At 42.5% G+C, this 27,964-nt stretch overlaps 1 protein-coding gene across 3 annotated transcripts in view; it reads left to right on the top strand.

Annotated features, from left to right (window-relative positions):
- The window catches only part of NTM (neurotrimin), a 643,325-nt gene that overhangs the window by 358,736 nt on the left and 256,625 nt on the right, over positions 1–27,964 (top strand). The window contains exon 2 of one of the 3 annotated variants that reach the window (XM_063311185.1): positions 4,568–4,652. In XM_063311185.1, the coding sequence (XP_063167255.1) occupies positions 4,568–4,652 (85 nt within the window). Of the gene's footprint in view, positions 1–4,391; positions 4,653–4,953; positions 5,101–27,964 lie in introns of those variants that run through there. The other 2 variants (XM_063311186.1, XM_063311187.1) reach the window with 2 other exon arrangements.

The following is a 27,964-nucleotide window of genomic DNA, read 5'->3' as shown; positions in this document are numbered from 1 at the left end:
ATTGTTATCCTTCCTATACAGGTCTTCTGTATATTCTTGCCACCTTTTCTTGATCTCTTCTTCTTCTGTTAGGTCCTTGCCATCTTTGTTTTTGATCATACCCATTTTGGCCTGGAATTTACCTCCAAGGTTTCTAATTTTCTGGAAGAGGTCTCTTGTCCTTCCTATTCTATTGTCTTCTTCCACTTGCGTGCATTGCTTGTTTAAAAATAATTCCTTATCTCTTCTGGCTAACCTCTGGAATTTTGCATTTAATTGGGCATATCTCCCCCTATCACTGTTGCCTTTTGCTTTCCTTCTTTCTTGGGCTACTTCTAGTGTCTCAGCAGACAGCCATTTTGCCTTCTTGGTTTTCTCTTTCTTTGGGATGTATTTTGTTGCCGCCTCCTGAACAATGCTGCCAACTTCTGTCCATAGTTCTTCCGGGACCCTATCTACTAAGTCCAGTCCCTTAAATCTATTCTTCACCTCCAGTGCATATTCCTTAGGAATATTAGTGAGCTCATATCTAGCTGATCTGTGGGTCTTCCCTATTCTCTTGAGTCTGGTCCTAAATTGTGCAATAAGAAGTTCGTGATCTGAACTACAGTCAGCTCCAGGTCTTGTTTTTACCAACTGTATAGATGTCCGCCACCTTTGGCTGCAAAGGATGTAATCAATCTGATTTCGGTGTTGTCCATCTGGTGAAGTCCATGTATAAAGCCATCTCTTAGGTTGTTGGAAGAGAGTGTTTGTTATGCAGAGTGAGTTGTCTTGGCAAAGTTCTATCAGCCTATGTCCTGCTTCATTTTGTTCTCCCAGGCCATACTTACCTGTAATTCCAGGTGTCAGTTGACTGCCCACCTTAGTATTCCAGTCTCCTGTGATGAAAATAACATCTCTTTTAGGCGTGTTGTCCAGTAGGTGCTGCAGATCCTCATAGAACTGCTCTACTTCAGCTTCTTCAGCATCTGTGGTTGGGGCATATATTTGGATCACTGTGATGTTAGATGGCTTGCCCTGAATTCGAATTGAGATCATTCTGTCGTTTTTTGGGTTGTATCCAAGCACTGCTTTAGCCACTTGACTATTAATTATGAAGGCTACTCCATTTCTTCTGTGGTCCTCTTGTCCACAGTAGTAGATCTGGTGGTCATTTGATGTGAAGTGGCCCATTCCAGTCCATTTCAGTTCACTGATGCCCAAAATGTCTATCTTTAATCTTGACATCTCACCAATAACCACATCCAATTTGCCCTGGCTCATAGATCTTACATTCCAGGTTCCAATGGTGTGTTGATCCTTAGAACATCAGATTCGCCGTTCACCACCAGCACCGTCGGCTGCTAGCCGTCCTTTCGGCTTTGAGCTAGCTGCGTCATCATGTCTGGGGCTAGTTGAACTCATCCTCTGTTCCTCCCCAGTAGCATTTTGACCATCTTCTGACCTGGGGGTCTCATCTTCCAATGGTATACCGACATATCTCTGGTTGTACTGATCCATTTAGTTTTCACGGCAAGAATACTGGGGTGGGTTGCCATTACCTTCCCCAGGGATCGCGTTTAGTCTGACCTCTCTGTCAATGGTGGTGAAAACAAACCAGACCACCACAATGCTTTATTCTCCAAGGCTGTTAATCCACAGCCTTTCACAACCGCTAAAGCCACACACTTGATAATCTTAAAAAGGGGGAAATGAGGACACGAACAAGCCTGGAAAGACATCCTATGCCCTCGTAACCCATCAGCACAAGCAATCATAATAAGGCTTTATTGTTTTATGAAGTGTCTTCTCTGCCTGGCAGATTTCAGAATGCTTGAGATTAAGTAGCACAGTTAGCAAATTAAATAATGTCTTACAGGGTATGGGATGACTCCAGGGATTCATAACGGGACAAAGAACTCTTCTGCATCTAGGTCATCACTTTAGCACCCAGCAGCTCCTGTTGGTAGCAATTTATAATACGGTGGGAATGCCTAATTGCTAGCAGGTGTGCTATGGGAAATAAATTAGCTACATTTCCTAAATCCCCCACCCAGCTTTTTTTTTTTTTTTAATCCTGTAAATGGCTGGAAATCAGGACCAAAGACATTGAGAAAGGAATGATAACTCCTTGTTTCCCCCCTCCAAAGGATTTAGGCCAATGCTGACCATGTTCAACCAAATGCTTATCCACGGTTAACATAACCCATGCTTTCCTCTACTCAGTTTTCTATACTTGGTGATATACTGAGCCATAAACTACCTGCATGCAGAACTTGCCATTCCCAATGCGTTTGGTGCAAGTGTGATCACTCTGTTGTGTGAACACAGGCGGAAAAGCAGAGAGGTTCTTTACTCACAAGCCCCATTCGTAGACCTGGGGACAATTCAATTAAAGCAAAGCCTTAGACAGTAACTGAATTTATACAATATGCTAAGGCATAACGTAATTAGGGTTGGTACAGCATTAATAGGCTGTGCAATTTGTAGTAATATGCTGGTTTAGTGTTAATATGCTATACATTCATAAATTTATGAATTCAGTTCCACAAGCTTGTGGAAGAACATTCAAAACATCTATTCTTTTCCATACATTTGTAAAAATCAATGTCACATTCCACAGCCTGGCCCACTCTGGATGTGTTCAGTGCTGCCTCCCAGGAAAGGTGGTCCTGTAGGACATGTTCCCATGTGAGAGTGCTCTGGGCATTTCCAAAGGCTCAATCCTTACACTATCCTATAAGGTGACATTATATGATTTTTTTTTAATCCGTTCAAATGTGTCCAATCCTCGGCGACTGCCTGGACAAGTCCCCGCTGTTTTCTTGGCTAGATTTTCAGAAGTGGTTTGCCATTGCCTCCTTCCTAGGGCTGAGAGAGAGGGACTGGCCTAAGGTCACCCAGCTGGCTTTGTGCCTTAAGGCAGGGCTAGAACTCAGGGTCTCCTGGTTTCTAGCCTGGTTCCTTCACCACCACACCAAACTGGCTCACACATTGTATGCTAGATGTTTCATATAACACAGACTTCCTCAACCTTGGCAACTCTAAGCTGTGTGGACTTCAACTCCCAGAATTCCCCAGCTGGAGAATTCTGGGGAATTCTGGGAGTTGAAGTCTGCACAGCTTAGAGTTGCCAAGGTTGAGGAACCCTGATATAACAGCTGAATGGAGGCAAAGTCTAAAGCCCCTTTCAACGTCACGGTGAGGGTGCCAGATTTGGACCTGGCAGCTCCAGGTCAAGTTCACCCTGACCGTTGGGCAAGTGACTACTTTGCAGCCCACTCTGCCTTGCAGGGTTGTTGTTGAAGGAGCAATTGGAGGAGGCAGGGTTAGGCTTGCCTTTAGCTCTTCAAACTGAACTGGGTGGGCAAGCTAGAGGAGGGTTGGGATAACGCCGCCGTCCAGCTGGACGAACGGGAAGCGCCAGGTTCTGAAAAATATCCGACGGCGGGGAGAGAGCTGAGCTCGGGAGCCTGCGTGGGGCCGAGCGGCGAAAGGGCGAACCGCCCCCCACCCACCGCCCCGCGTGCAAGGTGCGCTCCCGGCGCCGCGCGGGTTAATCCGCGAGCGGTTCTCCCCACCCCCGGCCCCTCGCGCCCTGCCCGCGTCCTTGGCTGAGATGAATGGGCGAAGGCTGGGCTGCTCCGCGCCGCCTGCGCCGGGGCGCCCGAAGTGCCGGTCAGTGATGGACTGGCTGCCATGACAACCCCGGGAAGTCGGCGCGGGTGTGTCTGCGAGCGCCGGGCAGCGAGGGGGCCAGTCGGCGCTGGGGAAGGAGGCGAGGCGCCCCGCCCGGGGAGAGCGCCCAGCCGGCCGGCAGAACCGGGCCCCGCACGCCGCCGGCTGCTTCCCGCGGCCAGCCAGCCGCCGCTCCGCCAGTTGGCCGGCCCAGCCGCCTCCCCCGCCGCGCGCTTCGCCCAGCCCGACCAGCGGCGGGAGCCGGCTTGGACCTCCCGGCGGCTCGGAAGTTGAGCGGGGGCCCCAGAGGGGCCGCTTGACCCTGGGAGGGGCCGCGGCGGGGCGCGGGGTTGTGCATCGGCCGGGGGCCGCCGCCTTGTCCTCGGCGCTGCGGGAGCTGGGACTTTGGGAACTCCGGCGGGCGGGCGAGCGGCGCCGAGCCCTCCGCCGCCGGGGCAGCGCTCCCGCCCCTGCCGCCGCTCTCGCCTTTCCGGCCAAGCGAGAGATGCCTGAACTCTGAACTGCCCGCCGGGGCTCGTGGAGCGTGGAGCGGCTGGCCACCTCGAGCTCCCGCCTTCTTCTTCTTCCTCTTCTTCTCCATCACCATCACCATCATCATCACTTTCTTCCCGGCGAGGCTCGGATCTCCCCGCATACCAAGGCGACCGCCGCCACCGGATTTCTAGGGGCTCCGCCGCCACCCTCCCAGAAGATCTCGCTGCCTCTCGCTCGTCGTCACCCCCCTCTTTTTTTTTTTTTGGCTGCTGCTGCCTGGGCCCTTTGGGTCTGCGATTTGCGCCGTCTGGGGTCGATATACCTAGCGATAAATAGTTCCTGCATCCCAGGATGGGGGTCGGTGGGGGCTTAGTCCTGCCCTGGCGGTGCCTAGTCGTCCTGTGTCTCAGGCTGCTCTTCCTTGTGCCCGCAGGAGTGCCGGTGCGCAGCGGCGATGCCACCTTCCCCAAGGCCATGGACAACGTGACGGTCAGGCAAGGAGAGAGCGCCACCCTCAGGTAGGAGCGCAGGCTTTCCGTAGGGGGCAGTTTGGGAGGGTGGGTGGGGGGTAGTGCCAGGGGAGACAGAGGGGAAGGGCCGCTTGGGGGCTGTAGGTGTTGTGGACAGTTCTGCAGGCGGGGTGGGGGTGGCGGTAAGGTGGCTTCTTGGAGATCCAGCTAAAATCCTTGGGGGGGAGGGGGGAATAAAGCAAAAATAGTTGCGATCCAGCCTCGGCGATGGCTGCGGGCATTAAGAGGAGTGCGGGGTGGTGGGTCCGGTACTGCTCGCCTCTCCACTTCTGACAGGCTGGGGGTATGGCACATTTCTGCTTTAGCAGTTGGGAGGTGTGGCTGGTCGTGCAGTGGGAAAACTAGGAAGGAACGCGCTGGATTCTCTCCTCGGGGCAGGCTGATGCTTGTACAGAAACTAGGCTGAATATTGCTAGTGCATCTCCGGAATGGGCAGGTCAGATGTTTGCTGTGATTGCTTGCTCCAAAACCCCCTGATCTTCCTTTTATGGAATGTGGGCATACGATTCTGGCTGGATCGTCCTCGGTCCTCGATGCTGTTCGCAGGAGGAAGCTGAGGCGGTGATGCGGGGAGAGGTTTGCTGTTGTTTTGAGATGGGTGCCTTCAAACCCAGCTGAGCTGTGTAAGAATGTTCTCTGTTCTTGGAATGATACTTTGCTAGTTCCCCTCTTGAAACTTAGTGCTCGGAGTCTGTTTTCAGACAGGCTATGACTGCTTGGCCCTTGGAAGTGGAGCCTTAGGGAAACAACTGTTTGGGGAGGCCCCTGGCAACAGTTTGAGCCTGTGGAAAGCTGATGTCATGTTTCCACTCAGCACAGTTAAGCAATGAAATCTGTAATTTGTTGATACAGCAAGAATTAATGAGCTTAATGCACAGCCCAGAATGATATACAAGGAGTTGCATAACCAGGCTACAAATGTAATACCAGGTTTACACCACTTTAATTCTCGTGGAGTTCTCAGCGGGATTTTAGACATGTCAGAATTTGATGAAGATGTTGGGAATGCTCTATGATCCCCCCCCCCATTCTCCCATTCTTTTTAAAGAAAGGTCCTTTAGAAAGAAGGAGAAATGGTTAGGTCAGAATAAGGCTGCATTCCTACTCTTACTAGAAATAAATCTCATACAGTATGCTGAAACTCATTACTACCGAGTTAATATAATTTAGTTTATGTTAGCCACCTGTAAAGGAACTATGCCCAAGCTATGCCATAAAGCTTTAATTCCGAGTAGACTGGTGGCCATGCAGATAGGAAAGAAACAAATATTGTGGTGCATGAGCTGCAGATACAGAGTGAAAATTGTGGATCTTACCTTTCTCTTCCTTCTACCCCTTGGAGCCCTAACTATAGCCTAATAATAGATTATGTCAACTTCCATACAATGATGAATGATGATGATGATAATGATGATGATGATGATGACAACGACAAGAAGAACAATTTGGGCAGAAATCCCTCCCTCTCATTCATATACAGGACCTTAAGGTTAGCAAATGCCGAAACACAATAGAAAGAGAGAGAGAGGATCTTGAATTGGGTATCCAGGCTTGCTATTTGTTGAAATTGCATGAATTGTTTTTTTCTTGCAGACCCACTTCTTATTGATAATCCACTGGGATCCAGATCTTGGTGATCTAGGAAGTGACAAACAAGTTCTTTTGACTTAACTGTAGGACAGTATTTCAGTTAGAGGCTATACATTTTGCATACATTGTATAAATCCTGGGTTCAGTTCCAGGTATCTGCAGTCAGTATAACTATACAAATGGAGAAAAAAGACAATGTCATTCTGTCCAAGACCCTGGAGAACCATTGCCAGTGATTGTGGCCAGTGATGGGCCATGTAGACAGACTGTTGGACACAGTTGGGTTCACACAATGTGCTGAGCCATCTGGTTCCTGTGGTTTAGCCTTAAAATGTTCTGTGAACCCAGCTATTGTCATTTGTAACTGCTAAGGCTTAGGACATGTTCTGAGTAAGCACAAAACATATCAGGTGGTTAAATAATGGTAGGTGTGTTCTCTGTGAAAATCAAATCTGTTTTTATTGCTTTTATTTTTGTTTTGTGAAATAATTTAGTATATATTATGTATTTTACAATATTGGATTTCCCAAGTTGCAGAAGTGGCCCCAGAAAATGGGGACTCTCATTGGTAAATTGAAACTTTCACAGATGCATGTGTTTATGCAGGTACACATACACACACACACACTTTTTTAAAAAAAAATAATCGCATTATACCACTACTATAATGTTTGGGGGAGTTGTATTTTGTAAGGCAAAATGAACAGCCATGCAAAACAGGCAGGGAGCAAAATGATAAATCCTGTAGTTGGGAAGTGTTTTAGGCCATTGGGAGAAAAAAAAAAAAAAGCTTTGTATAATTATTTAACTGAACATGAGCTGTGAAACTTGCTTTTGGTTCAACAATTAACTGTTAATCATTGTTAGGTTTGGAGTTCCTTTCAAAATATTTAATCTAGCCTGAACTGACTTTGCTTATGGTGTGCAAGAGTTGTGCTTTAATCCCCAAAGTTTCCCCTAACTGGATCAGGGTGGCAGCACTGTGTTCTCTGTCTGTATTCATAACAAAAGTGATGATGCGCAACAACACACACTACTCCAGCCTTCCAAACCAGCTTACAGACCAGAGTTCTAGATATTCTAGCCATAGCTTTTGAATTCATCTCCATGAGATGCTGTCATACAGAGAGGAATTACGCTGCTGCTCTTCTGCGTCTTTGGATTAGTTTCTTCTACTCAGCTGATCCTGCACTCTGTTTCTTGCTCTGACATATTCCCTCTCTTCTTGTCCAACCATTGCAATGCTTGTTAGCAGATCTGTATTCATGTTCCTTTCCAGGGTTCAGGCTTATGCCTCACCATTCCAATGAAATATTCATCTCATTTTGATGTTTGTAAAGTTCAGAGCCTGATATTTTTCTTTCCCTGAAATTATTTATTTCAGAACTCTGGACTATAAAAGTATAGTGCTGACCTGATTCTCTCCTCCTCCCCCCCCTCCCCCCCCACACACACACTTTCCTAGAGATTGCTGTATTTTGAAAAGGCTTGGTATTTGAGATGCTGGTTTTTTTTTTGCAATGGCAGGGACATTCTTAATTCTTATGATGGGTGTCTGGCCACGTATTTTCCTGACCACATGTGGATTCTGTGGATTTGCACAGAACCTGAAGCACTTAAAGAAAAATCATTACCATCTCTGGCTTGCCAAAGTCTGAATCCTATGCAAGGTCTTAAGGTCAGCAGGTTCCTGGGAAAAAAATTGGAACTGAAGTGCAGTTAGATCTTCTGCATCCAACACGTAGATTTGGCTCAGTAAGAACCATTCAGTAAGGTTTGCTGAAATATGGTTTGTTGACTAAACTACCATTGGCTGGTAAATAAAGCATGTTGGCCTGGATTTGCACGAACACCCTAGTCCATTACTGGGTTTGGTGGTTCTCTCTTCACATGGAATGGCAACCAACCCTTTGTGGCTTATTCAAGAGAAGATGGGACAAACTATGGCTTGGTACAGTGGATCAGGGCAAAAGCAGTGACTGAGGTGGAACTGTTCTGAAATAAAATGACTATGATATGCACTGATTTTGAAAAGCATTTTCTGAATACAGAACACTCTGTTCCTTGCAGCTTGTCCAGGAAGGTGTTTCCCTTTATATATCTCCTGATAGAAGTGTGGGCTGGTGTAGAATTGCCTCTGTCTCAAGCCTCAGAAAAGTAGTATCCAGGGCTTAATTTAACTGGAACACTAGTACATTTGAGAACAAGATATGATACTGAAATATGCAATTTTCTGGTTATCCAACACATACTTTCAGACTGACTGGTAGTGACTGAGGGTTTGGGGTCCTTTAAGCTAGGTAACTACTGCATCTTTGAATCATCTGGTTTTTACTTTTCTTTGAGGAGTACAAAAGTCTAGTCCTGTCTTCCCCTGGCTAGTAATCAAAATGAGATAGTACTAGTGGTATATAGTTGGAGATATATAGATGATGCATCAGCCAATCAGCTGGCCTTGTTTGGGCTTGGAAGCTAAGCAGTATCAAGACTGGTTAATACTTGTGTGGGAGACCACCAGAAAATTCTAGAGCTATTAGCTAGACTTGGGAGGTTAAAAAAAAAAAATCCTGGAAAAAGGCAATGGCAAAGCACTTCTCTACAGTTACAGAAAGATTTCATGGAGGTCTCCAGGAGTTAAGCTCAACTCAAGGACATCTTTACCATTCTTAAGCTATTTGTCTATGGTAGGATTCCATAACTTTTGCAACTCATGGCTTTGCTTGGTTGATTTTGTCATTCACAATTTTTGTCTGGGCTTCAGTTGAAAAGTTGCCTTGTGGTAAATCACTGGGACAGGAGGATCTTCTAGGAGGGAAGGAAAGACCCAACTGTAGAAAGTCAAAAAGACAGATAAAATCTTCCAGTTATCCCATGGATTTAAATCCTGTTAAATCAAGAAAATATATTTACTGAACATTAGGTTGTATGAATTCTAGAGGTGACAGACTCATCCTTGGGGGAGCTGGGGGTGGTGACAACTGACAGGAAGCTCTGACGTGGGCTGATCCATGAAGTCACGGAGAGTTGAAAGTGACTGAATGAATAAACCAAGGTTGTGTGAATACCATTTCAAGCTCCTGTATTTCTTAACAAATTCCACTGAATGCAGTAGGACTTACCCCTCACTAAACATGTGTATGCTTGGATTGTAAAGCTAGCTGCTTGAAATCAAGAAGCCTTATGGTGCTTGAGAAAAGGAAGACACCTTTTAATAAATGAGAAAGTTATTTGGATGACAGGAAACTAATTTCTTGATTGACACAAAGATGCGATTAGAATAATCCAATATGACTCCATTAGAGATAATGCAGCTGATCACTGTTGTAGCATGGGAACAGATGGTGACTATATTGAGATAAGCATAAGGTGCACATAAACTAGGTTCCACAGAAGTGGTTCTGAGGAGCCTTTGTGTTTTGACAAGAGCCAAATCTGTTGGGTTGATTATTGTTGTGAGGTGTGCAATTAACTAAGTTATTGAAAAAGGAGGCAAAGGAGCCAATTTCCACTCATGTTAAAGACAAATGAAGGTAGAAACTGATTCCAGCAAGAACAGCTGGTCAAATATTACATTTTCCCCATCTGAAATGAGAGATTTAGACCCCCTCTAAGTTTCGAAGTCCATAAACAACCTGCACACCTGTGCCTCTCTTATCAGAAGCACATGGAGACAAAAAATGGATTAAAAATCAAGTTTAATATTAAATGTGTTCTCTTACTTCCCACCTGCTCAGGTATTCATGCATTTCAGGTTTGAGATCTTTTCAGAGAATTTCTCTACAGCTGTTCCTGTTCCAGAAGAAAGCTATTGCTCTTTGGTGGAAATAATATCCCTGAGTTCTACTCAGGAAGAAACATGTCCTGAATCATAACCCAATTGTTATGCCAGGAAGAGACGGGGCAGAAATGTTGAGAATCTGCTCCGCTGAAATTTCACCATTGCTACGGCAGCATCTTTTCTATTGGTCTCTCGCTGGACAGCTCCCAGCTTGCAGGAGCCCAGAGGACTACTCTTAATATGGGAAATTTTGATTTACATTGCAGGGCTGACAGAAGTAGAGTAACTTCCTTCTTTGTACAGATGGTTTCATGTGTCATTATTATTCTAAGCCACTGCAAAAGCTCTGCTGAAGGGTGACATTTTTTTTTTCCTTTTAAATAAATGTGTAGCTTTGAGCTCCCTTAGTGTTCATGTTACCAATTAGGCAACATGATTCAAACAACTGATCTAGTAGGTAGTGAAACTCCAGGCAGAAGCCAACTCTAGTAAATTGTGTGTCTTCTATTGATCTTAGTGTGAATCCTAACACATTTAGAAAGCTGTCATTGATGTTGAGCAAACAAGCCTTGAGTAAAGATCTAAGATAGGTTTGTTTTTATAATCAAAGAAATCCTAAGGGAGGTCTTCTCCAAGCATACTTTGAAATCCAACAAGACTTAACTTTTGGATGCTTGCATTTTAATTTCTTTTTTCAACTTTGGGGGCAGAAGAGAGTAACACATCTGTCTATAGTTGGCTATATTAAATTGGTTATGTACACAGCATACTGCTTCAGTTGTAGCTGAGCTTTCTAATTAGTGCAGCTCCTATAACGATGATTAACAATGCTGGAAACAAACAAAAAAAGAATGAAACTGAAGAATCTCCACTTTTCAGATTGCAACCGTTGAGCATCTCTTGGTTCACGGGGAAATGTTTTTCCCCTCCACCACTGTGTAGAAACTCAAAATTTCATGGACTGAGTGGAACCTACAACTGAGTGCCTTTACCATGCATAGGGGGCTCATTTTCATACTCCTGTGATTCTTCTGGATTTATTTCAGCTCGAAAAATGAAGCTCAGCTGCCCTCATCCACATTTTTGCCCTTAAGGCAGGACTGGGCAGTCTTATTTTGGCAGGCAAGGATGGCTCTGGTCCCATCTGGAAAAAGTAAGATTGACAGATTTTCCTATGCTTCTCAACCCCTTTCTCTCCCCCACCCAAAACAGCTGCAGCTGTCACTACTGGTTCAGGGCCAGGAGATGTTGTGAATCATGTACAGAAAGCGTTCTAGCAGTTCCTTCTGTCTCCTTGTTCCTTCTCTGTGATCACAGCTGAAATGACTCCTCTTCTGGGTCTGAGCTGGTGCCTGGTACTTGAACAGCCCTGGATAAGTCTAAGGAATGATCGAGCTGTGTAAACAGCTCTCCTGGATTAATGTTGAGTGACAGCTTGTGGAACAGCTTGTAACAAGAGCCACATTGACTCTAGTTTAAGGCCTGGCATTCCTGTGCCATCCTGAAGTGTGGTGGATCTAGCAACACAGTTCAAGGCCTGCAGGTGGGGAAATTGCAAGTCCATCCAAGAAACGAAGTCTGGTCAAAGGGGACTTAAAAATAAAACAAGGCAATAGGAGGAGGAAAGGATATATGATCTATGGGGAGAGGCTAGTTCTGCTGCAGCAGGGAAACTGGGGAGACTCATCCACTTCTCATTAAGTTTTTCCTTTCAGAGCCAACCCTCAGTAGTTTAACTAACCATTTGTAAATAAATGTGGCATTCTGACAGCTGTCGCAGTGCCTGCTGTAAACACTCCTTTGGTCGTGAAAAGCTGGCAGTGTCACTCCATTTCCCCTGGAAGTTCAGCCTGGGCTGCCAATTGGCTGTTGCACCCAGGGCTGTCAGAGAAAACACATGGAGGCCAGTGGGCTGGTGGTGGTGTGCCTAGGATGGGGTTTATGTTTGCATCTGGGGAAAACAGAGAGGAATATTTGGTAAAACTCTTGTGTTGACAAAGGCTTAGGGACACTTTTTGAAGAGCTTCTTGATTTTTTGGTTTCCGTAAAAGTGGCCAGGGAGCCAATCAAGGCTGATCTTGAAGGTTCAGGTCCATCTGCTCAGAGGGAATGCTGTTGGGCTATTTAAAATAAATCCGATTACCTTGTAGCTTGTAATCAGAAGGAGTAGGAGACTCTTCCCCTCCCTCCCTCGCAGCAGGCTTAGGAAAAACTGAAGTGTAAGTATAACCAGCAAAGGGACAGATGTACCTGGAAGGAAGAGTTGCAAGTGATGCTGTTGATATCCAACTACATAGTGTTTTGCTCTTGGGGGTCCTAATGGTGATTTATACATTAGAGATCTCAGACATGCTGTTTGCTTCTGGATGGTATTAGTGGATAAGGCTCAAAAGGCAAGGTCTTTTTTTTTTAAAAAAAGGGTTAATGGCAAAGTGGAGGAGGACATGCTCTGGGCAAGGGGTCACCTAGGCACATATAATCCAGAACTAGTACTGCTTGTTGTTGTACCATGCATGGACATAACCATGAGAGACATGAGGGGTCCAGGCTGGAGAACTTCCTGCATTTATGTAGGAGGGCTGCAAAGGGCCTGCATATGGAGTAGGCTGATCCACTGCTCCATGTACTGCACCAATGTATAGATGCCATCTAACTTTCAAATTCATCAATTTTAGCAACTGTCAGTTGCAATCAAGCTTTTTAAGAATCCCTTGAAATATAATGACTTCAAAGGGATGCAGCTTACATCCACATTTTTTTAGCCTAAATTCATCTGCATTTTTAAAATATGTCCAGTCTTTCTTGCTCTGAAATCTATGATTTTATTAAATTCCCCTTGATACGCTGAGCTCTAGAGAGACAGGTGAAGCCATGGCAGAAGACAAGTGCATTTGTTTGCTGTTACAATAGCTTCTTCTAAGCCCAACTCCCAGGTATGCGTTTCATTTTGCCAGTGCTGATATTGGAAGTGATGGAAATTGATTTTGTGTGTGTGCGTGTGTGCATGGACCCACTCGTCCATCCATACACACATCCTGTATACAGCTAATGAATTGGGATAGATATAGTTAAGAGGCAGAGCCCTTCATGCAGGTTGTGCTTAAAAGATTCAAGTCCCAGATAAAGTGAATGAGTTGTACATATTGAGGCAATGGATTTTGCAAAAGATAGATTTGCAGGAGAGAAAGCAGTTCAGGCATCCATTAAGAACTGGGGAGGGGGGGGAGAAGAAATGGACTTTTTGCTAATGTTTGTCTTATTAGATAGAACTATTCTGTCTTTGTCAGGAGGGCTGTGATAGGAAAAATAGTTTTGTTCTCTAAATCCTTGAACTAGCATCCTTTTCTCAATATCCCAGCAGTAACTCTCTGTCTAGCTAAGCCAAGATTTGTTTCAATCCTGGTCTATTTAATAAATTACAGTTAGCTTCATTCTCAGGTTATATTAAGTCAATTCTGGCCCACGAACTGTGTTTATTTGTTGCGCTGTTTTCCCATCTTTTGTCTCAGAGCTTTCATGTGGATGTCCAGTAATTGTATCCCCACAACGAACAACCCTAGGCCGAGAGGAAATCCACCCACCTTGGTAAATATGTGAGGAATGTGAATCTGGGTTTGTCCAGCACAGTAACCCCTAAACTGCATTAGCTTTGGGTTCACACAACAGACTGTACTAAAACTGAAGAAACTTCATTGTGCCTTTAGAGCGAATGTGTGAACCTCGTCTCTGTTCTCCTTTGGGAAACATATAGCGTCCCAATGAGCCAGCTAAAAGGCCACTATTTAAATAAGGTGTGGGCAAAAACATTTAAATGTAGGAACCTTATTCAGATAATATATCAACCCATAGTAAGTCAGGATTTCCTTGCAGTTCTATATAAGTTTGAAATGTAGAACTGGAAATCTTGCTCACCGCTACCATTCATAAGAAACTGTTTATACTAAGCCTGTCCATTACCCCACCCAGTTCAATACTGCTGAACTGGCAATAGCTCCCCAAAGCTTCAGGAGGACCTGTCTAGACCCTTGAACCCACTTTATGAACCTCTTCCATTGAACTCTAAGTTCTCCCCTTAAAACCAGGTTGATTTAGAACATACGAAGTGACTTACAATTCAAACATGTTGTTGTTTATTCGTTTAGTCGCTTCCGACTCTTCGTGACTTCATGGACCAGCCCACGCCAGAGCTTCCTGTCGGTCGTCAACACCCCCAGCTCCCCCAGGGACAAGTCCGTCACCTCTAGAATATCATCCATCCATCTTGCCCTTGGTCGGCCCCTCTTCCTTTTGCCTTCCACTCTCCCTAGCATCAGCATCTTCTCCAGGGTGTCCTGTCTTCTCATGATGTGGCCAAAGTATTTCAGTTTTGCCTTTAATATCAGTCCCTCAAGTGAGCAGTCTGGCTTTATCTCCTGGAGGATGGACTGGTTTGATCTTCTGGCAGTCCAAGGCACTCTCAGAATTTTCCTCCAACACCACAGTTCCAAAGCATCGATCTTCCTTCTCTCAGCCTTCCTTATGGTCCAGCTCTCGCAGCCATATGTTACTACGGGGAACACCATTGCTTTAACTATGCGGACCTTTGTTGTCAGTGTGATGTCTCTGCTCTTAACTATTTTATCGAGATTTGTCATTGCTCTTCTCCCAAGGATTAAGCGTCTTCTGATTTCCTGACTGCAGTCAGCATCCGCAGTAATCTTCGCACCTAGAAATACAAAGTCTTTCACTGCTTCTACATTTTCTCCCTCTATTTGCCAGTTATCAATCAAGCTGGTTGCCATAATCTTGGTTTTTTTGAGGTTTAGCTGCAAGCCAGCTTTTGCACTTTCTTCTTTCACCTTCATCATAAGGCTCCTCAGTTCCTCTTCACTTTCAGCCATCAAAGTGGTATCATCTGCATATCTGAGATTGTTAATGTTCAATTCAAACATACAAAGTAATAAAACCAATAGCCCATCTAGTCAATAATGTCTACACTGGATGTTAGTGGGTCATTAAGATTCCAGGAAAGGACTCTTTCCCACTAGGCCAACTCAGAAATGCTGGAAGTGAACCCTTTTGTATCTGTCACTGCAACCGTTCTTCTGTGTGTTCCACTGTGCAAGTAAACCAAACCTAAAAAGCAGGTGTATCTATACTTGCATTCATGATTCTAGTCAGTGCTGGCTTATTTCAAAGCCAGTGTAGTGTAGGGGTTAAGGTGCTGGGCCTGAAAGATAACAACAGTAAAGTGAAATAGTCTAATGAATAATAAGTAAGCATAGCATAAACTACCATGGTATTTTTAAAAAATCAGTATTTTTTTAATCAATAAAGTGTTTTTTTTCTTCAAGAGGATGTTCAGTAGCCTTGAAGTCCAATGTTTCACCAGCATGTTTGGAAATACTATAACTGTTATCAAACTACTTCATCCAGATATACATTGGCTATTGATCAAGCATGACAGAGGTACATTTCTGAATCCTCAGTGATGTCTCCCACCTCCTATTTTCAACTGGTTGTCAGAAGTACCCCAGTAAAACTATATATCTGAAACACAATACTTTTTGTTTTTCGATTTTTGGGGGGTTTTTTGAAAAAAAAAACCCTATGGAATGAAACGTCTGTTCCTTTGAAAGTATTCTTAGATGAGAATGAGAATGATTAATTGTTGATATCTAAGGTGCAGCCGTTTTCTAGGTGTGTTATTTTTGTTTTCCTGTCTGTCTGTGGCATGCAGACTGATTGGCATTAAACATGAGATAGTGAATAGATTTTCTGTAGTGAACAGAAGGGGGTTGGACCATCTCTAGAAGACAATGCTAAGGGGAGGGGCATTAAACATACCTATTCATTTCAGAAGGGCCTAATCTTGGGTGCTCCTCATGCTTTTAGAGTTGTGACTTGTCAATTCAGGCAAGCAGTTTACTTGGTGGATCAAAGAAGACAGCTGTTCCCTGGGGGTAGTGGAGAAACAGCAGCTGGGCTGGCTGTTCTATTCATGATACCTTATTTTCCCAAAGTTCCCTATAACACTTCTAGCAAGAGAGGGGTTGCGTGGGAAGTGGAGAGGGAAGAGACAATATCAGTGCAAGACTATCAGCCCAAGGGAGAATATATCAGCTCTCAAGCTAACTGTGTGCCATAGTTTTCTCTCCTCCTTACCCTTTGAAACACAACAATGGCCCAGAGCTTTTTCAGCAGACGGACAATGTGTGTGCCTTAACCACTTAACAACCATTAGCCTAATTTTATGTATTGGAGCCAAATTAAATAATAAGTAAGAGGCTATGAAAAGCTGGTTTGGAGACTGTGTTACTGCCTTTCACTTGATAATCCTTCTCATAAACAGATGCTCCTTCTCTACCCTGTTAACCTTGCAGAGGAGTATATATGTGTGAGTATGTATATGTGCATGGCTGCTCATCTCTTGGACAAGAAAGCTTCACAGTTTGCAAGGCAGGAAGATGGCAAATTTGTTCCCTGGCAGGAAGAACTAGGAGGACACATTTCCCCAAGCGAGTAGGTAACTGTTGCCTATTCACCTTTTCCAACCTACAACTGTGTGCAGTGAGAGCATAACATTTGCATTCTTGCCCAGTCTGGTTGAAATATGCCAAATGACTCAAGTCACTCAGTATACCCATCTGTATCTGCTAGGCACTACTGTGACCAACCCATGCTAGTTTTGTACCATTGTTTCCAAATTTTACAGAATCAAATTTGGAGACAGAGGCCTAAAAACAACACTTGCTCTTCCCCTCCCTCTAGTTTATTTTCTGCATTTTAGCAAAATCTAAATATTTCTATTTCACTGTGAGTATAAACTTCTTCCTTTTGGACCCTGGACTGATGTGTCTTCTGCTTCCAAGGGAATGGAGCATTAGGTGTCTGGTCTCTCATTGGGCATTTATTTCATTTTAGACTCTGAATTCAATGGTCTTGTGTGTGTGTGTGTGTGGGGTTTCTATGGACATTTCTTCTCTCCCTTCTGTCTTGGAGGTCCAAGCTCCAAGACAGAAGGGAGCTTGAGTGAGCTATGACCTTTTCTCCCAGCATTATTGCTTCTTCTGTCACAGGCTGGTGATCTAATTTAACACCTGAGTCAGAAACTCCTGCAAGCTCCTTTCCTCTTTGCTGACAATAAACCCAGAATAATAACAAATTAAGTAACTATGGGTTGTCATTTTTGACTTCCCAAGTTAGATAATTATTCTGTCCAATGCTTGGGATGACCCTGAATTTGGCCAGTCAGTTCTATACTAGTTCAGACCAATAATCTGAACCCCTGAAAATGAAGGGTGCATATATTCACAAGTTTACAGGATTGTAAGAAATTAAGAGGGATAATTCATATAGGCCGTTTGAGCCTTTCAAAGGAAATGCGGTAGAAATAGCAAATAAATATAAGATAGTGCTTTAGCTAGAGAGGAAAAAAGGCTTGCAGGATTACTTGAATTTCAGAAAAAAATATCCATTGGTTTCATCTAGCAAGGAAATTCTTGTTTTGAAAGTATGCATTACAGATTATTGATCCATGGCAAGAGGCAGTTTTGTGCATGTTTTTTTATCCATCACAATGGTCTTTCTGAAGTTCTGGGGGATGTTCAGAGATATTTGCATGAGCTCGATAATCCCAGTAAGTTATTACAGGGATGGTTGGAAAAAAGTTCCATATGGCTGTTTCTTCTATCATGGAGGTCTCCTCCCAATGGGATTAATGTTCCAGAGAGAAGGAGGATTCAGCAATAGGATGTAGCTTTAACATGCCCAGAAATTCTATGCCATCTGTGGTAATCGCACAAAAATATGAATCACACAGGAGTTTCCAGCTTCAGCTCTCATAGGTTCAACCATCTCAACATATTACCCCGGACAACTAATTACGGGAGTAAATCCAAAATGTTCCGTTTCCTTTTTTGTGGACAGAGCTAAGCTGGATTCAACATGCAATCCATAGATCCTCTCTCTGGTTAGTTTCTAGCTGTGTCTAGTCAACTTAGTTTTCTCTTTCTCCTTTTCTTTCTTTTCTTTTTTTTTAACACTTAACACAAGTCTACTAAAGATGTAAAAGAACTCAATACCCATTATGTATGATCAATCTGCCTGACTGAGCATGATAATTCATGCAATCTGTTAGCAAACATCTCAGAATGTATTTTGGTATGCTGAAGTGTGTATTTAGGGAAGTTGCATAACCAAAAGATGGTTTTGCGCACGCTCTCTCTCTCTATACACACACACACACACACACTCACACACACTCACACACATACATACACACACACATGTACCCATGTACACATATACACATACATACATTTAAGGCCAAATGGATTAATAGTTGGATTCATGCCAAAATATAGAACTAAACTGAACATATAATTTTATAAATATATACATTTTCAAATAGCTATATTCCCAAACTGTGTATGTGCATTGGGAGGTATAGAGGTTAATGTGGAAAATGTCTACTTTTTCTTCACTATTAAAATGGATAAGATGGAAGTTTTGCTGTGTGCCCAAGATAGTATAACTATAAGATCTGCTGTTGAGCTGTAGGCTTTCTCTACCTCTTGCTGCAGTCATAAATGCAACTGATGGGGGTGGTGGTGGTGGTTGACTCATTACTAACTCAGCCATTCAGAATATTCCAAGAGGAATAATGGTAAGAGACTTCAGGAGCTTTAGAAACAACCCTCTTTATATAGCAGGGCATTCAGTTGGCTGGTGGTTACTGGCTCCCTGTAAGTTGGAAACAAGGGTAGCTGCTCTCTAGATAACTTCTTTGCCAATGCCTGTGACATTTAAAACTGGTTGTGGAGAAGATAAATACAGCTGTTGCCAGTCCTGCACTTGACCTGCTGATCCAAATCACAGAGTTTCCGTATCTCCTCTGGTAAGTTTGTTTTTGGGAGAGGGAGAAAGAGAGAGGGAAGGAATGAGAGATGGAGAGAAGGGAAGGAGGAAAGGCCAAGTCAGGCAAGGAGACTGTGACTATGGTCACTGTTTCATAATTCCATCTTCTAAATTCAACCACCTCCTTATCAAAGCAATGGGAACCATGTCTACTTTAGTAGGAAAATACAGCTCATCAGTACAGTATCTGCTTTGTATGTAGAAAGACTCTATTTCAGTCCTTGGACTAGGAAAAAAAAAAAAACAGGTGATGGAAATACTTCTGAGAAAGAACTGTTGTCATACAGTAGACAATTCTGCATTGCCTGGATGAATAAGCTGTTTTAGGATTAGGTAGCTTTCTAGACTCCTAGTCTTTCCTTTATTTTGTTTTCTCCAGACAATGGCAAATCTAATATGGAGCCACCTTATAAAACATTGGAGCTCTAGTCCATTTATGATTTGGGGAAAAGGGCAGGACCGACCAGGTCAGGCCACTCAGTGTTGTGTCTGAGGTCTCTTTTCTGACTGTCCACTTAAATTCACCCTGTTTGCAGTGTGGTAGTGGGAAAATCTAAGGTTTCAGAAACCCTTAAGATGAGTTATTCATTAGATACGATCTGGGATGTTTGATGATGATGTTGAATGGCAGGACATGCCGTGGGAGGGGCTGCAGGTAGCTCTGTATGGAAGAAAACATTGCTTTACTATATGTTCACTTCCATACTTTAATAAGAAACTTGCAGACCAAGGCACCAATCACCTTTCATCATTTTTTCCATCACATCTGTCTGCAACAAATATACATGTGTGGTAAGAAGTAATGTCACATATACCCATTCAGGTTTTTGGGGTGCACTCCTTAGGCATTGGAAGGGTATAAATTCAAACAAACACAAGCAGGCAGTGGCAGTAGTGATTACAAGGACTAAAGAGCAACCAAGTGCTTTTTTTCTAAGTAGAGGCAATAGCTCATTCTGCTATTGTGCCCTGTGAATTTTTCCCAGTCCACCACAAGTTTACTGCATCATACAGAGACAGAGGGATGATTGGCAGATTCATCTTTCCTGTGACTTTTGATTCTGCTTTGCGGGTCCTCAGCTGACAAGCATGCAGTGCACTAAAGAAGAAGCAGATCTGAGTCATGGAAGCTAAGATGGTCTGGTCTGGCAAATGATGTCCCCAAGGGGTGACTTCCTATGAAATGAAATAACCTGGAAACCTCAGCTTTCCCTCATGGTTGTTGTTCTATATTGTTTTGTTCTACATGAAGGCCTGCAATACACTGAAGAACTATGTCAGGTTCATTGCTTGTTTCCTGCTCCCCAGCTGAGCTGTCTGTAAATTAGGCTTTGATCCATATTCCAAAGCATCTTCTAAAAGTCTTGGCTATAGAATGTAGGAAAGGAAAAAGGCTACTGATGGCAGGAAGAAAAGGGTGGAAGAAAGCAACATCTCCAGGCTGTTTCCATCATCCAGCTGCCTGGAGGCCTGTCTTCCTCAGAGTGAAAACACAATGGAGGTTCTTAGACAACAATACTAGCCTCTGTAGGGCCAGTTAGAAGGACCAGGATTAGCTAGCCTCATTACCCATTCCGCAGCCTCTATTTCTGTGGACTTTGTTCTTTCTGTTCATTCTCTTTGTCAGAAATCCATAAACCCAATGGGTAGGTTTGTGGTGCTAGGATACAGATGCAAATCCCAAACTCATTTCTCTTGCATGATTTGTGATCCTTATAAACAGAAACATGTTAAAGGAAAAGGCAAACAGAGATTAATACTCATGAGAAGCATATAAAAGGCATTATTGTTCTTGGGAATCTGTTTGCTAAAATACATCTTAGGCAAACCCCTGAACACAAGATGTGTGTCTTAGGAGAAATATGTGTCAAACAACACAGGATTTTGTAGATGGGATTTGGGGGAAAAAACATTCACACTAACAAAGAAATGAGACAAACAGAGTTTAAAATTGGGAAACTGAATTAAGGAAGTTGTCCAAGGCATAGCCAGTGATATTATGGTTAGACAGGTGGGAAGAAGATGGAAGGAATATTTATGTACTACTTATTATCTTAATTGTTATTAGACTTATATCTCACTACACCAAACTGACTCTCTATGAGGAATATGAACAGCTTTTCAAGAGTTGCAGCTTTCCCACTCACTCAGCCTCCAATGACTTTATGGTTGATCCAATCTCTGCAAGGCACAGTATTTCCTCAAAATTCCATCTTATCTAATAAATGTGTAGGCAGAGATTCAAGAGGTCTGTAATCAACACTTCCAGATATGCCTGAATAGATAATTCAAATGTTATGAGTGATAAAATGCTCAAAGGTTTAAAAATCTCATGAAGGTGGAAAGTCCAAATACCTGCATCTTAAAACTATTAGTGTTCCTATGCTGTTGCAATGTAGTAAAAATGACAAAAGCTGCATGTCTGTATTTGAGGCCCTCTTTCTGCAGAGAGATACTTCCACAGGGATGGTAAAGAAAAGAAGGTGGGTTAGGACTTGTTCCTACATTTCAATGTCCATAAATGTCTGTGAGAGGCCCATTGCTGTATTTTGGAGATATCTTTGCATTTGAAGGAAGCAAACCTCAAAATAATGTTACCCTTCTCCCACATCATCACCTTCACTGCCATAGATGCTATTTCAGATCGGTGAGGAGGATGAGGAACTATTTAAAACATACCTCAAAAATGTGCTGTTGGAAATATACTACATTAAAATGCAACAGACACATGCATACAAGGACATCAGACTACTTCAGGAATCTTTGCTGTGGTTATAGCTGGGTATCCTGCTAAGCTGCAAAGCCCCATTCCCACCTATGCTTAAATTTATTGTTGGAATATATGTTTGCATAGAGGGGTAGAGGAGGAGGGGAGGAAAGAAGGAAAGGAGGAAAGAAATTTCCATAAGCAGGCTTGGGGGAAAACCCCACAATGTACTTCTGATTCCAATATTCTGAGTTTCACTTTTCTAATAAAACCCTCTACAGGGCAGCATCAGAAACTGAGTCAGAATCCAGCAACTGCTTGTTTTGTAAGCATCCCTGGGCCAGGCCTAAGCAAGTAATTTATCAAGGTATGTCCAGCCATGACACATCCCTGGGCTGCCTTTTGAACAGCATCCTAGAAGAGGCTTTCTGTGAATGTGGCATGTTAAATTGGAATTTAGAGCCATGAGATGAATCTTCAAGATATCAATACTTCAGATAAAGGTGGTGGGAAGTCTAATTCCCAAAGTCTCTTTTTGTTTATTATGGTTGCTTTAATGAAGCAAAAGCCAAAAGCAAGTAAGTGAACACAAAACCTGTAGCAGGTGGGCAGAGAAAAGGGGAGGAAATTACCTAGCATGGAAATAGAAGTCTACAAGGGACTGAATTGCTGCACGGATGTTTGTCATCCAGCCAACACACCAAAGGATCAACTGTTGAAGGAATCCAGCATCCTCCCACATTCTGGTCTCTAGCTTCCTGACCTCTATCTATTGTTGGACTGCTAGAAAAAGGCTCAGAATATCATCACCCACAAGTTCACTTGGGAACAGGACTGAGTAAGAAGAGACAAGGTTTGCCAGGCCTTAGATTTGATGTAACTTATTAAGTAACTAGGATTTGCATACTGACTTTGATGGAAGGGTATATAAATTAAGTCAGTTTATTATCGCTCTTTCCTCTTTTTTTCCAGTTTCCCCTGTCCTGATTAATGTTTCTGCTAATCCATTTTTATGTATTTATTAGATATTTAAATGTGATTTCATATTTTAAAGCCTCAGAACAGTATTTAGAATGTCAGATTAGAGTGAGGAAATCCAACTGAAGCCCCCACTTTGCCTTAAACTGTTTGATCCTGGATCACTTAAAAGCTAGGTTTAAACATTCTGCTAAACCGTAATGTGACTTGTTTGGCTGCCTCTTAGTATAAGGTAAGAAGCCAGAGTCTTTGATTGCACACCATGATTTATGGCTAGCATTATGTGTAAACCAGGCCACTATCACTTATTCTACAAACTGTGGTTTAATTAAACTATGTATTCCAGCTGGAATCAGTCTGACCCGCTAGATCATCTAGAGAGAAACTTCTCATTGTTCCACACTTCTAACAGGGGAAGTAAACTGACACCAGAAGTTGTTGGTTTTCCATGGTAGGGCCAGTGCTCTGGAATAGTCTCCTAGTAGAGATCAGGTTGGTCCCTCCTGGTTGGTTTTCAGGATGTTAAAAAACAGAACTATTTTGTAGAGCATTTTAATTGAGTTCATGCACTGCACCATCTTTTATTCCTTTTTATTTTCTTTTACTTTGCTGGTAATTTGGTTGTATTGTCTTTGGGTTTGGGTTTTTTTGACTGATATTCTATTAATATAATTCATCCTAGCACAGATATTTTAATTTTGTTCCACATTACATATCCTGTTAACTGCTGAGAGCCATTGGACTACAGCAGGATATAAATGCGAAGTAAGTAATAAACCATAGTTTAGCATGTAGTAGAACCCATTAAACTGTGATTTATTCTGTAAGATGCAGGTTTTTTTTTTTTTTTTTTTTTAAAGCTGTGGTGATTTGCAGACCCGGTAAATGGGTCTTTTGACGTGTTGATGACTTGAAAAAGAGTTGGGAGGCAAATACCAGCTTTCCTCCAGAATGGAAAAGCTTTCCTATCTTGCCTGCTGGAGGCAGTTTTTACTCAACCTCTTAATGGCTTTTTACAAGCCTGGGTTAAATGCAGAGAGCTAATGTGGCAGGCATTTGTTATATCAACACTCACTCATCACTTTCCTTGGAAGTCTTCCACAGCCATTTGGAAGCTGTTACCAGCTTCCAAAAGGTCATAACAGCTTCTGCACTTGAGTTTGCAGAAGCTGTTATGACCTTTTCCTGTAGGCTGTAAGTGGATGCATAAGGCTTTGATGAATGGAAACTGCAGGGTTTGTGAAGATTCTTTTACAATTCTTGACAAGCTAACCTGCCTGTCTGTCTGGTTTTCAGCAGGGGGAAAAGAAGAAGTCTTGGCAGCCCCCAGAGTTAATCGTAAGGTCCCAGCTTGCAGCACACCTACATTAAGTAGCGAATCAGTGTAGTGCATAATACGCAAGTCGTCATCCAAGGCAGTCATGCCATCCTTTGCTGGATCTCTGTGAATGTTCTGAGACTGTGTCTTCCAATCATTCTGATGAACAGCACATGCAAGCTGTTCATGCATATGAATGCAGAACTCAGACCCCAATTAAATCTGAATATGGCAGGTAAAAGCTATGCATCTGATACCCCTAGGTATTATCCTCACATGTGCACTTTGGCTGTTTCGTGGGGAATGAAGCACCACAGCATTACAGGGCCAGGGTACTGATGATCCTCAGGACTAGGGCCATGGTGATGCAGACCTGGCTGACAGTCTACCTGGCCAAAAAACAAAACAAAACCATTGGGTGGACAAGCTAGGGAACATAAAACAAGGTAAGCATGTGGGAAGCCCAGAGGTAAGTTGATACAATGATGTGCTGCCATTCTGTTATGGGCCATGAGATAGCCCTGTAGTTTTCACAGTGGAAATAAGTTCGTCAAAATTAAAAAGGGAAACTTGCTACCAGTTGCATTCTACCTGTGAAAAAAGGGATGCAGAAGGAACACAGTTTTTCAAGTTTATTTTTTTTCTTCCTTTTTTCAGAAGGCTTTGCCATCTAAATATATACAACAATCTTGTGTTTAAGTGTGTTATTTTAAAATTGCCCATTTTTTAAAATCAGTTTAAAAGGTCTAGGTGCATATATGATACACCGCTACGAATGATGTAGGAAAGAGCACATCCATTCATCTCCACTCGCTTAAATTGCTAAATTCCACATGCATTTCCTCAGAAGAAGAATCAAGTCTGTCATTTTCAGTTCTACTTCTAATAAATGAACTTGGGAAAATAGATCAAGCTCCAGGAAGAGGCAGAGTCTGCAAGACTACCTGGAAAGAAAGCTGCAGTAGCTTAGTTTGACTAGCTTCTTCAAAAAATCCTTGAAAAAAAATAGCACTTGGAAGACATTTGCAGCTCAACTTAGAAGAGGCTTGAACCTATGTTTTGAAAAAGGCAGCTCACTTTCCAGAGGCAGATACAACAGTGATGCCAATCAACCAAGGACTAGAACATATTTTTGCAAAGCCCCAGTCAGTGGCTTTGATACTGCCCAACAATACAGCTCAGTACTATGACTTAAAAAACAAGCAAGAGGCTAGCGAATCTCACCTTCTCAGAAATAGCTTGTCTTGGGACTTCAGAAGAGTGAGTGGAGTTTCCAGTTAGCCTGCTGGGAGTGCTTTGCACTGGGTGGATGTTGGAAATGGAAGAGCAGAGGACTGCAGACTTCACGCTTGATTGTTTTCCAGATTGGTACTAAAAGGGGGAGAATGCATTAGAGACGGTTTGTTTGATTTGAAGGGTGCTGGAATGCCAATACCGTCTGTTTTTCCATTTTATCTTTTGCAGCTGAAGGCCTGTAAAATTTTTATGAAGCATTAATAGTTAAGAGTTTTTGTCTTTCTCAAAAAGAATTTATGAAGCTGGGGCCACTCTTCCTTCACATAGCTAACCTAGTTTAGTGCTTTTTAGAAGCTAAGAATGTTGGACACATTGAGCAGGCTTGGAGAACTGTTCCACTGGATGGAGATGGAGGGCGGAGTGGTCCTAGCACTCTGTGGTGTGAAATTAGATTGAATTCCCTTACATAGTTAAGATATGAGCATCTCTGCTGAAAGGAACAAGAAATAAATAAAGAAAAGGGTGAGAACCGACATTGAAGAAATGGAGGTAAACAGACAAGGTGATTAAAGTGGCATTTCATAAATTAAATTCTGACCTCAAATACTCCCCCAGCTTTCTTTCCACTCACGGTGAAAAGCCAATTAGTTTTGCAGAAAAAAAGATCATGTGAAGAATGTTTATCATTATCCTCTTTTTACTATCTTCCCTAGTAACATGTGTCTGAGTGACAAATTGATCATTTGTGAATAAACAGCGGGACATTTTTTCCTCTATCAGCTACAGTATTTAATGTCATCTCCTGTGAACAGAGATCATAAAAACATGTAGCTAGTAGTAGAGATGGCAAGCTCACATGGATGGTTATAGTTTACTGAAACTAGCCTGTATCATTTCTAGTGTGGCCATAGCACTCGAACAATCCTTCTAGAAAGTAGTCATTTCTGGTCTAGAGTGAACTGGGTCTTACTGTTGCTTTGCATGATTTGAGAATATGTCTTAAAACATTGCCAGCACCAGTGGTGTAGGTTTAAACTTCCTCCTGGCCTTGATAATCTCAATCCTAAAGATGATCCAAAGTACATCAGTATCTACAGTATTAGAATTGTGCCCAGTTTACTAGGGTCAACTGCATACAATGTTGAGTTGACCTTTATGCTAATAGCACCACAATCATAGAACTTAAAAGCCACATTATCATCTCCTTCCTGTATCATTTACCCAGAATATGGCAAATGCTGTCATCACATACATTCTAAAGAAACTAGGAGCTGTATTCCTCCTGGATTTCTTTTCCAGTCCACCATTGCCCAATAGTTTCCTGTAATTGCCTATTTCAAACAAAGTTGCTGACTATTTCTGATCTTTTCATGGAAAAACTCCCAGGACACAGCTCTGAAAATGACAGTACCTGAAAGATTGCAAAATAGATTACCTATGTTGTAAAATCTTGGTGATAATGTTTCTTCTCAGAATAGACATTTGAGAGGTGAACAAAATGGTTTTTCTCTCTGACTTATAACAGGAGGAGAAAGGAAGAGTTTTGTGTCAAGTTTTGTATAAAAATTCTGTCTTCTCACTTTTCCCAATGTGCATCATGGGAGCAAATTAGAAGACCTCACTTATGACAGGTGTAGTCTGGATTGGATGAGTCTTCAAAGAAGTAAGAAAAGGTTGAACTATTGTTATTTCATCTTGGCATTGAGAAATTGCATGCTGCTTCTGAAATGAAATGTCTTACAATTTTTATTTTTTTTTACAAACTGAAGGAAATTTCTTTGGATTGAGATGTTTTACCACTCCTTAAAGGTTTCATAATCTGTCTGCAAGGTGATGAGGGAGTTAAAATTAAGTCCAATCGATTCAGATTTGTGTAGGAGGGAGTATAATATGTAAATACATGTGTGATTTAGGGCTCATGGCTGCCATTCCTTATTTTTCTAATCTTATGATAAATTCTTGTGCAGTGCTTGCCTTGATGATTGTTCAGAATCTTCAGTTGCTAATGGAACCAATGATTCAATAAATAATTTACAGTGGCATATTTTTGTAGAACCTGTACTTTGCAGGGGCTGTGAACATATTTTCTGACATCTGACAGAACAATTACATAAATTGACCATTGGTATGATTCTGCATAGATGACTCTTATTTTTTTTATCAATTAAGGCATCAGTCCCCAAGCTTGTGTCCTCTGGATATAATATATTAGACAACATTTTCAGAATATCCTATTTGTCCCTTCTAGCTGGGCATTCTGTGAATTATTCTTTAACACATCTGGTGAGGCACCAGATTAGAGGCGATTCTATAAAGCATTTCAACGCCACCCAAGGTACAAAGGTTGTTAGATAGTTTAGAAATGGAATGAATGACTGAATAAATAAATGGTTGCTAAGAAATGAAGAATTCTTAAGTGCTTAGACAGCCCTACCAGAACAGCTTTTCAAATGGGCAAGATATAACACTGATGACCTCAAGACCCCTTTTCAAAGTTTGATGTGAAAGAGAGTCTTGATTTTCAGAGTTGTAAGTCCTACAACAAATTATCCCATTTTTCTTATCTAGGCTTGATTCTCTAAGTGGATTTTAAACTCTTAATGTTTACTGTCTTGGTTGTATCTGCAGTGAATTCTGCAGCAAAATACATTTTAATTATTTAATGATATGAGAAGAAATATAAAGCCATTAGTGGAGGACATGTCTTCCAAGAGAGTTCCAGATTTTCTGATCTACCCCTTGTTTAAAAAAATCCTCAACTGCTTTAATGGGGAAAAAAGGTATTAATGTACATG

This window comes from Candoia aspera, chromosome 9, assembly GCF_035149785.1.
Source record: "Candoia aspera isolate rCanAsp1 chromosome 9, rCanAsp1.hap2, whole genome shotgun sequence".
Classification (NCBI taxonomy): Eukaryota; Metazoa; Chordata; class Lepidosauria; order Squamata; family Boidae; genus Candoia; species Candoia aspera.
Note: the sequence above shows the minus strand (reverse complement) of the source record. Positions and strands in the feature narration are given on the sequence as shown.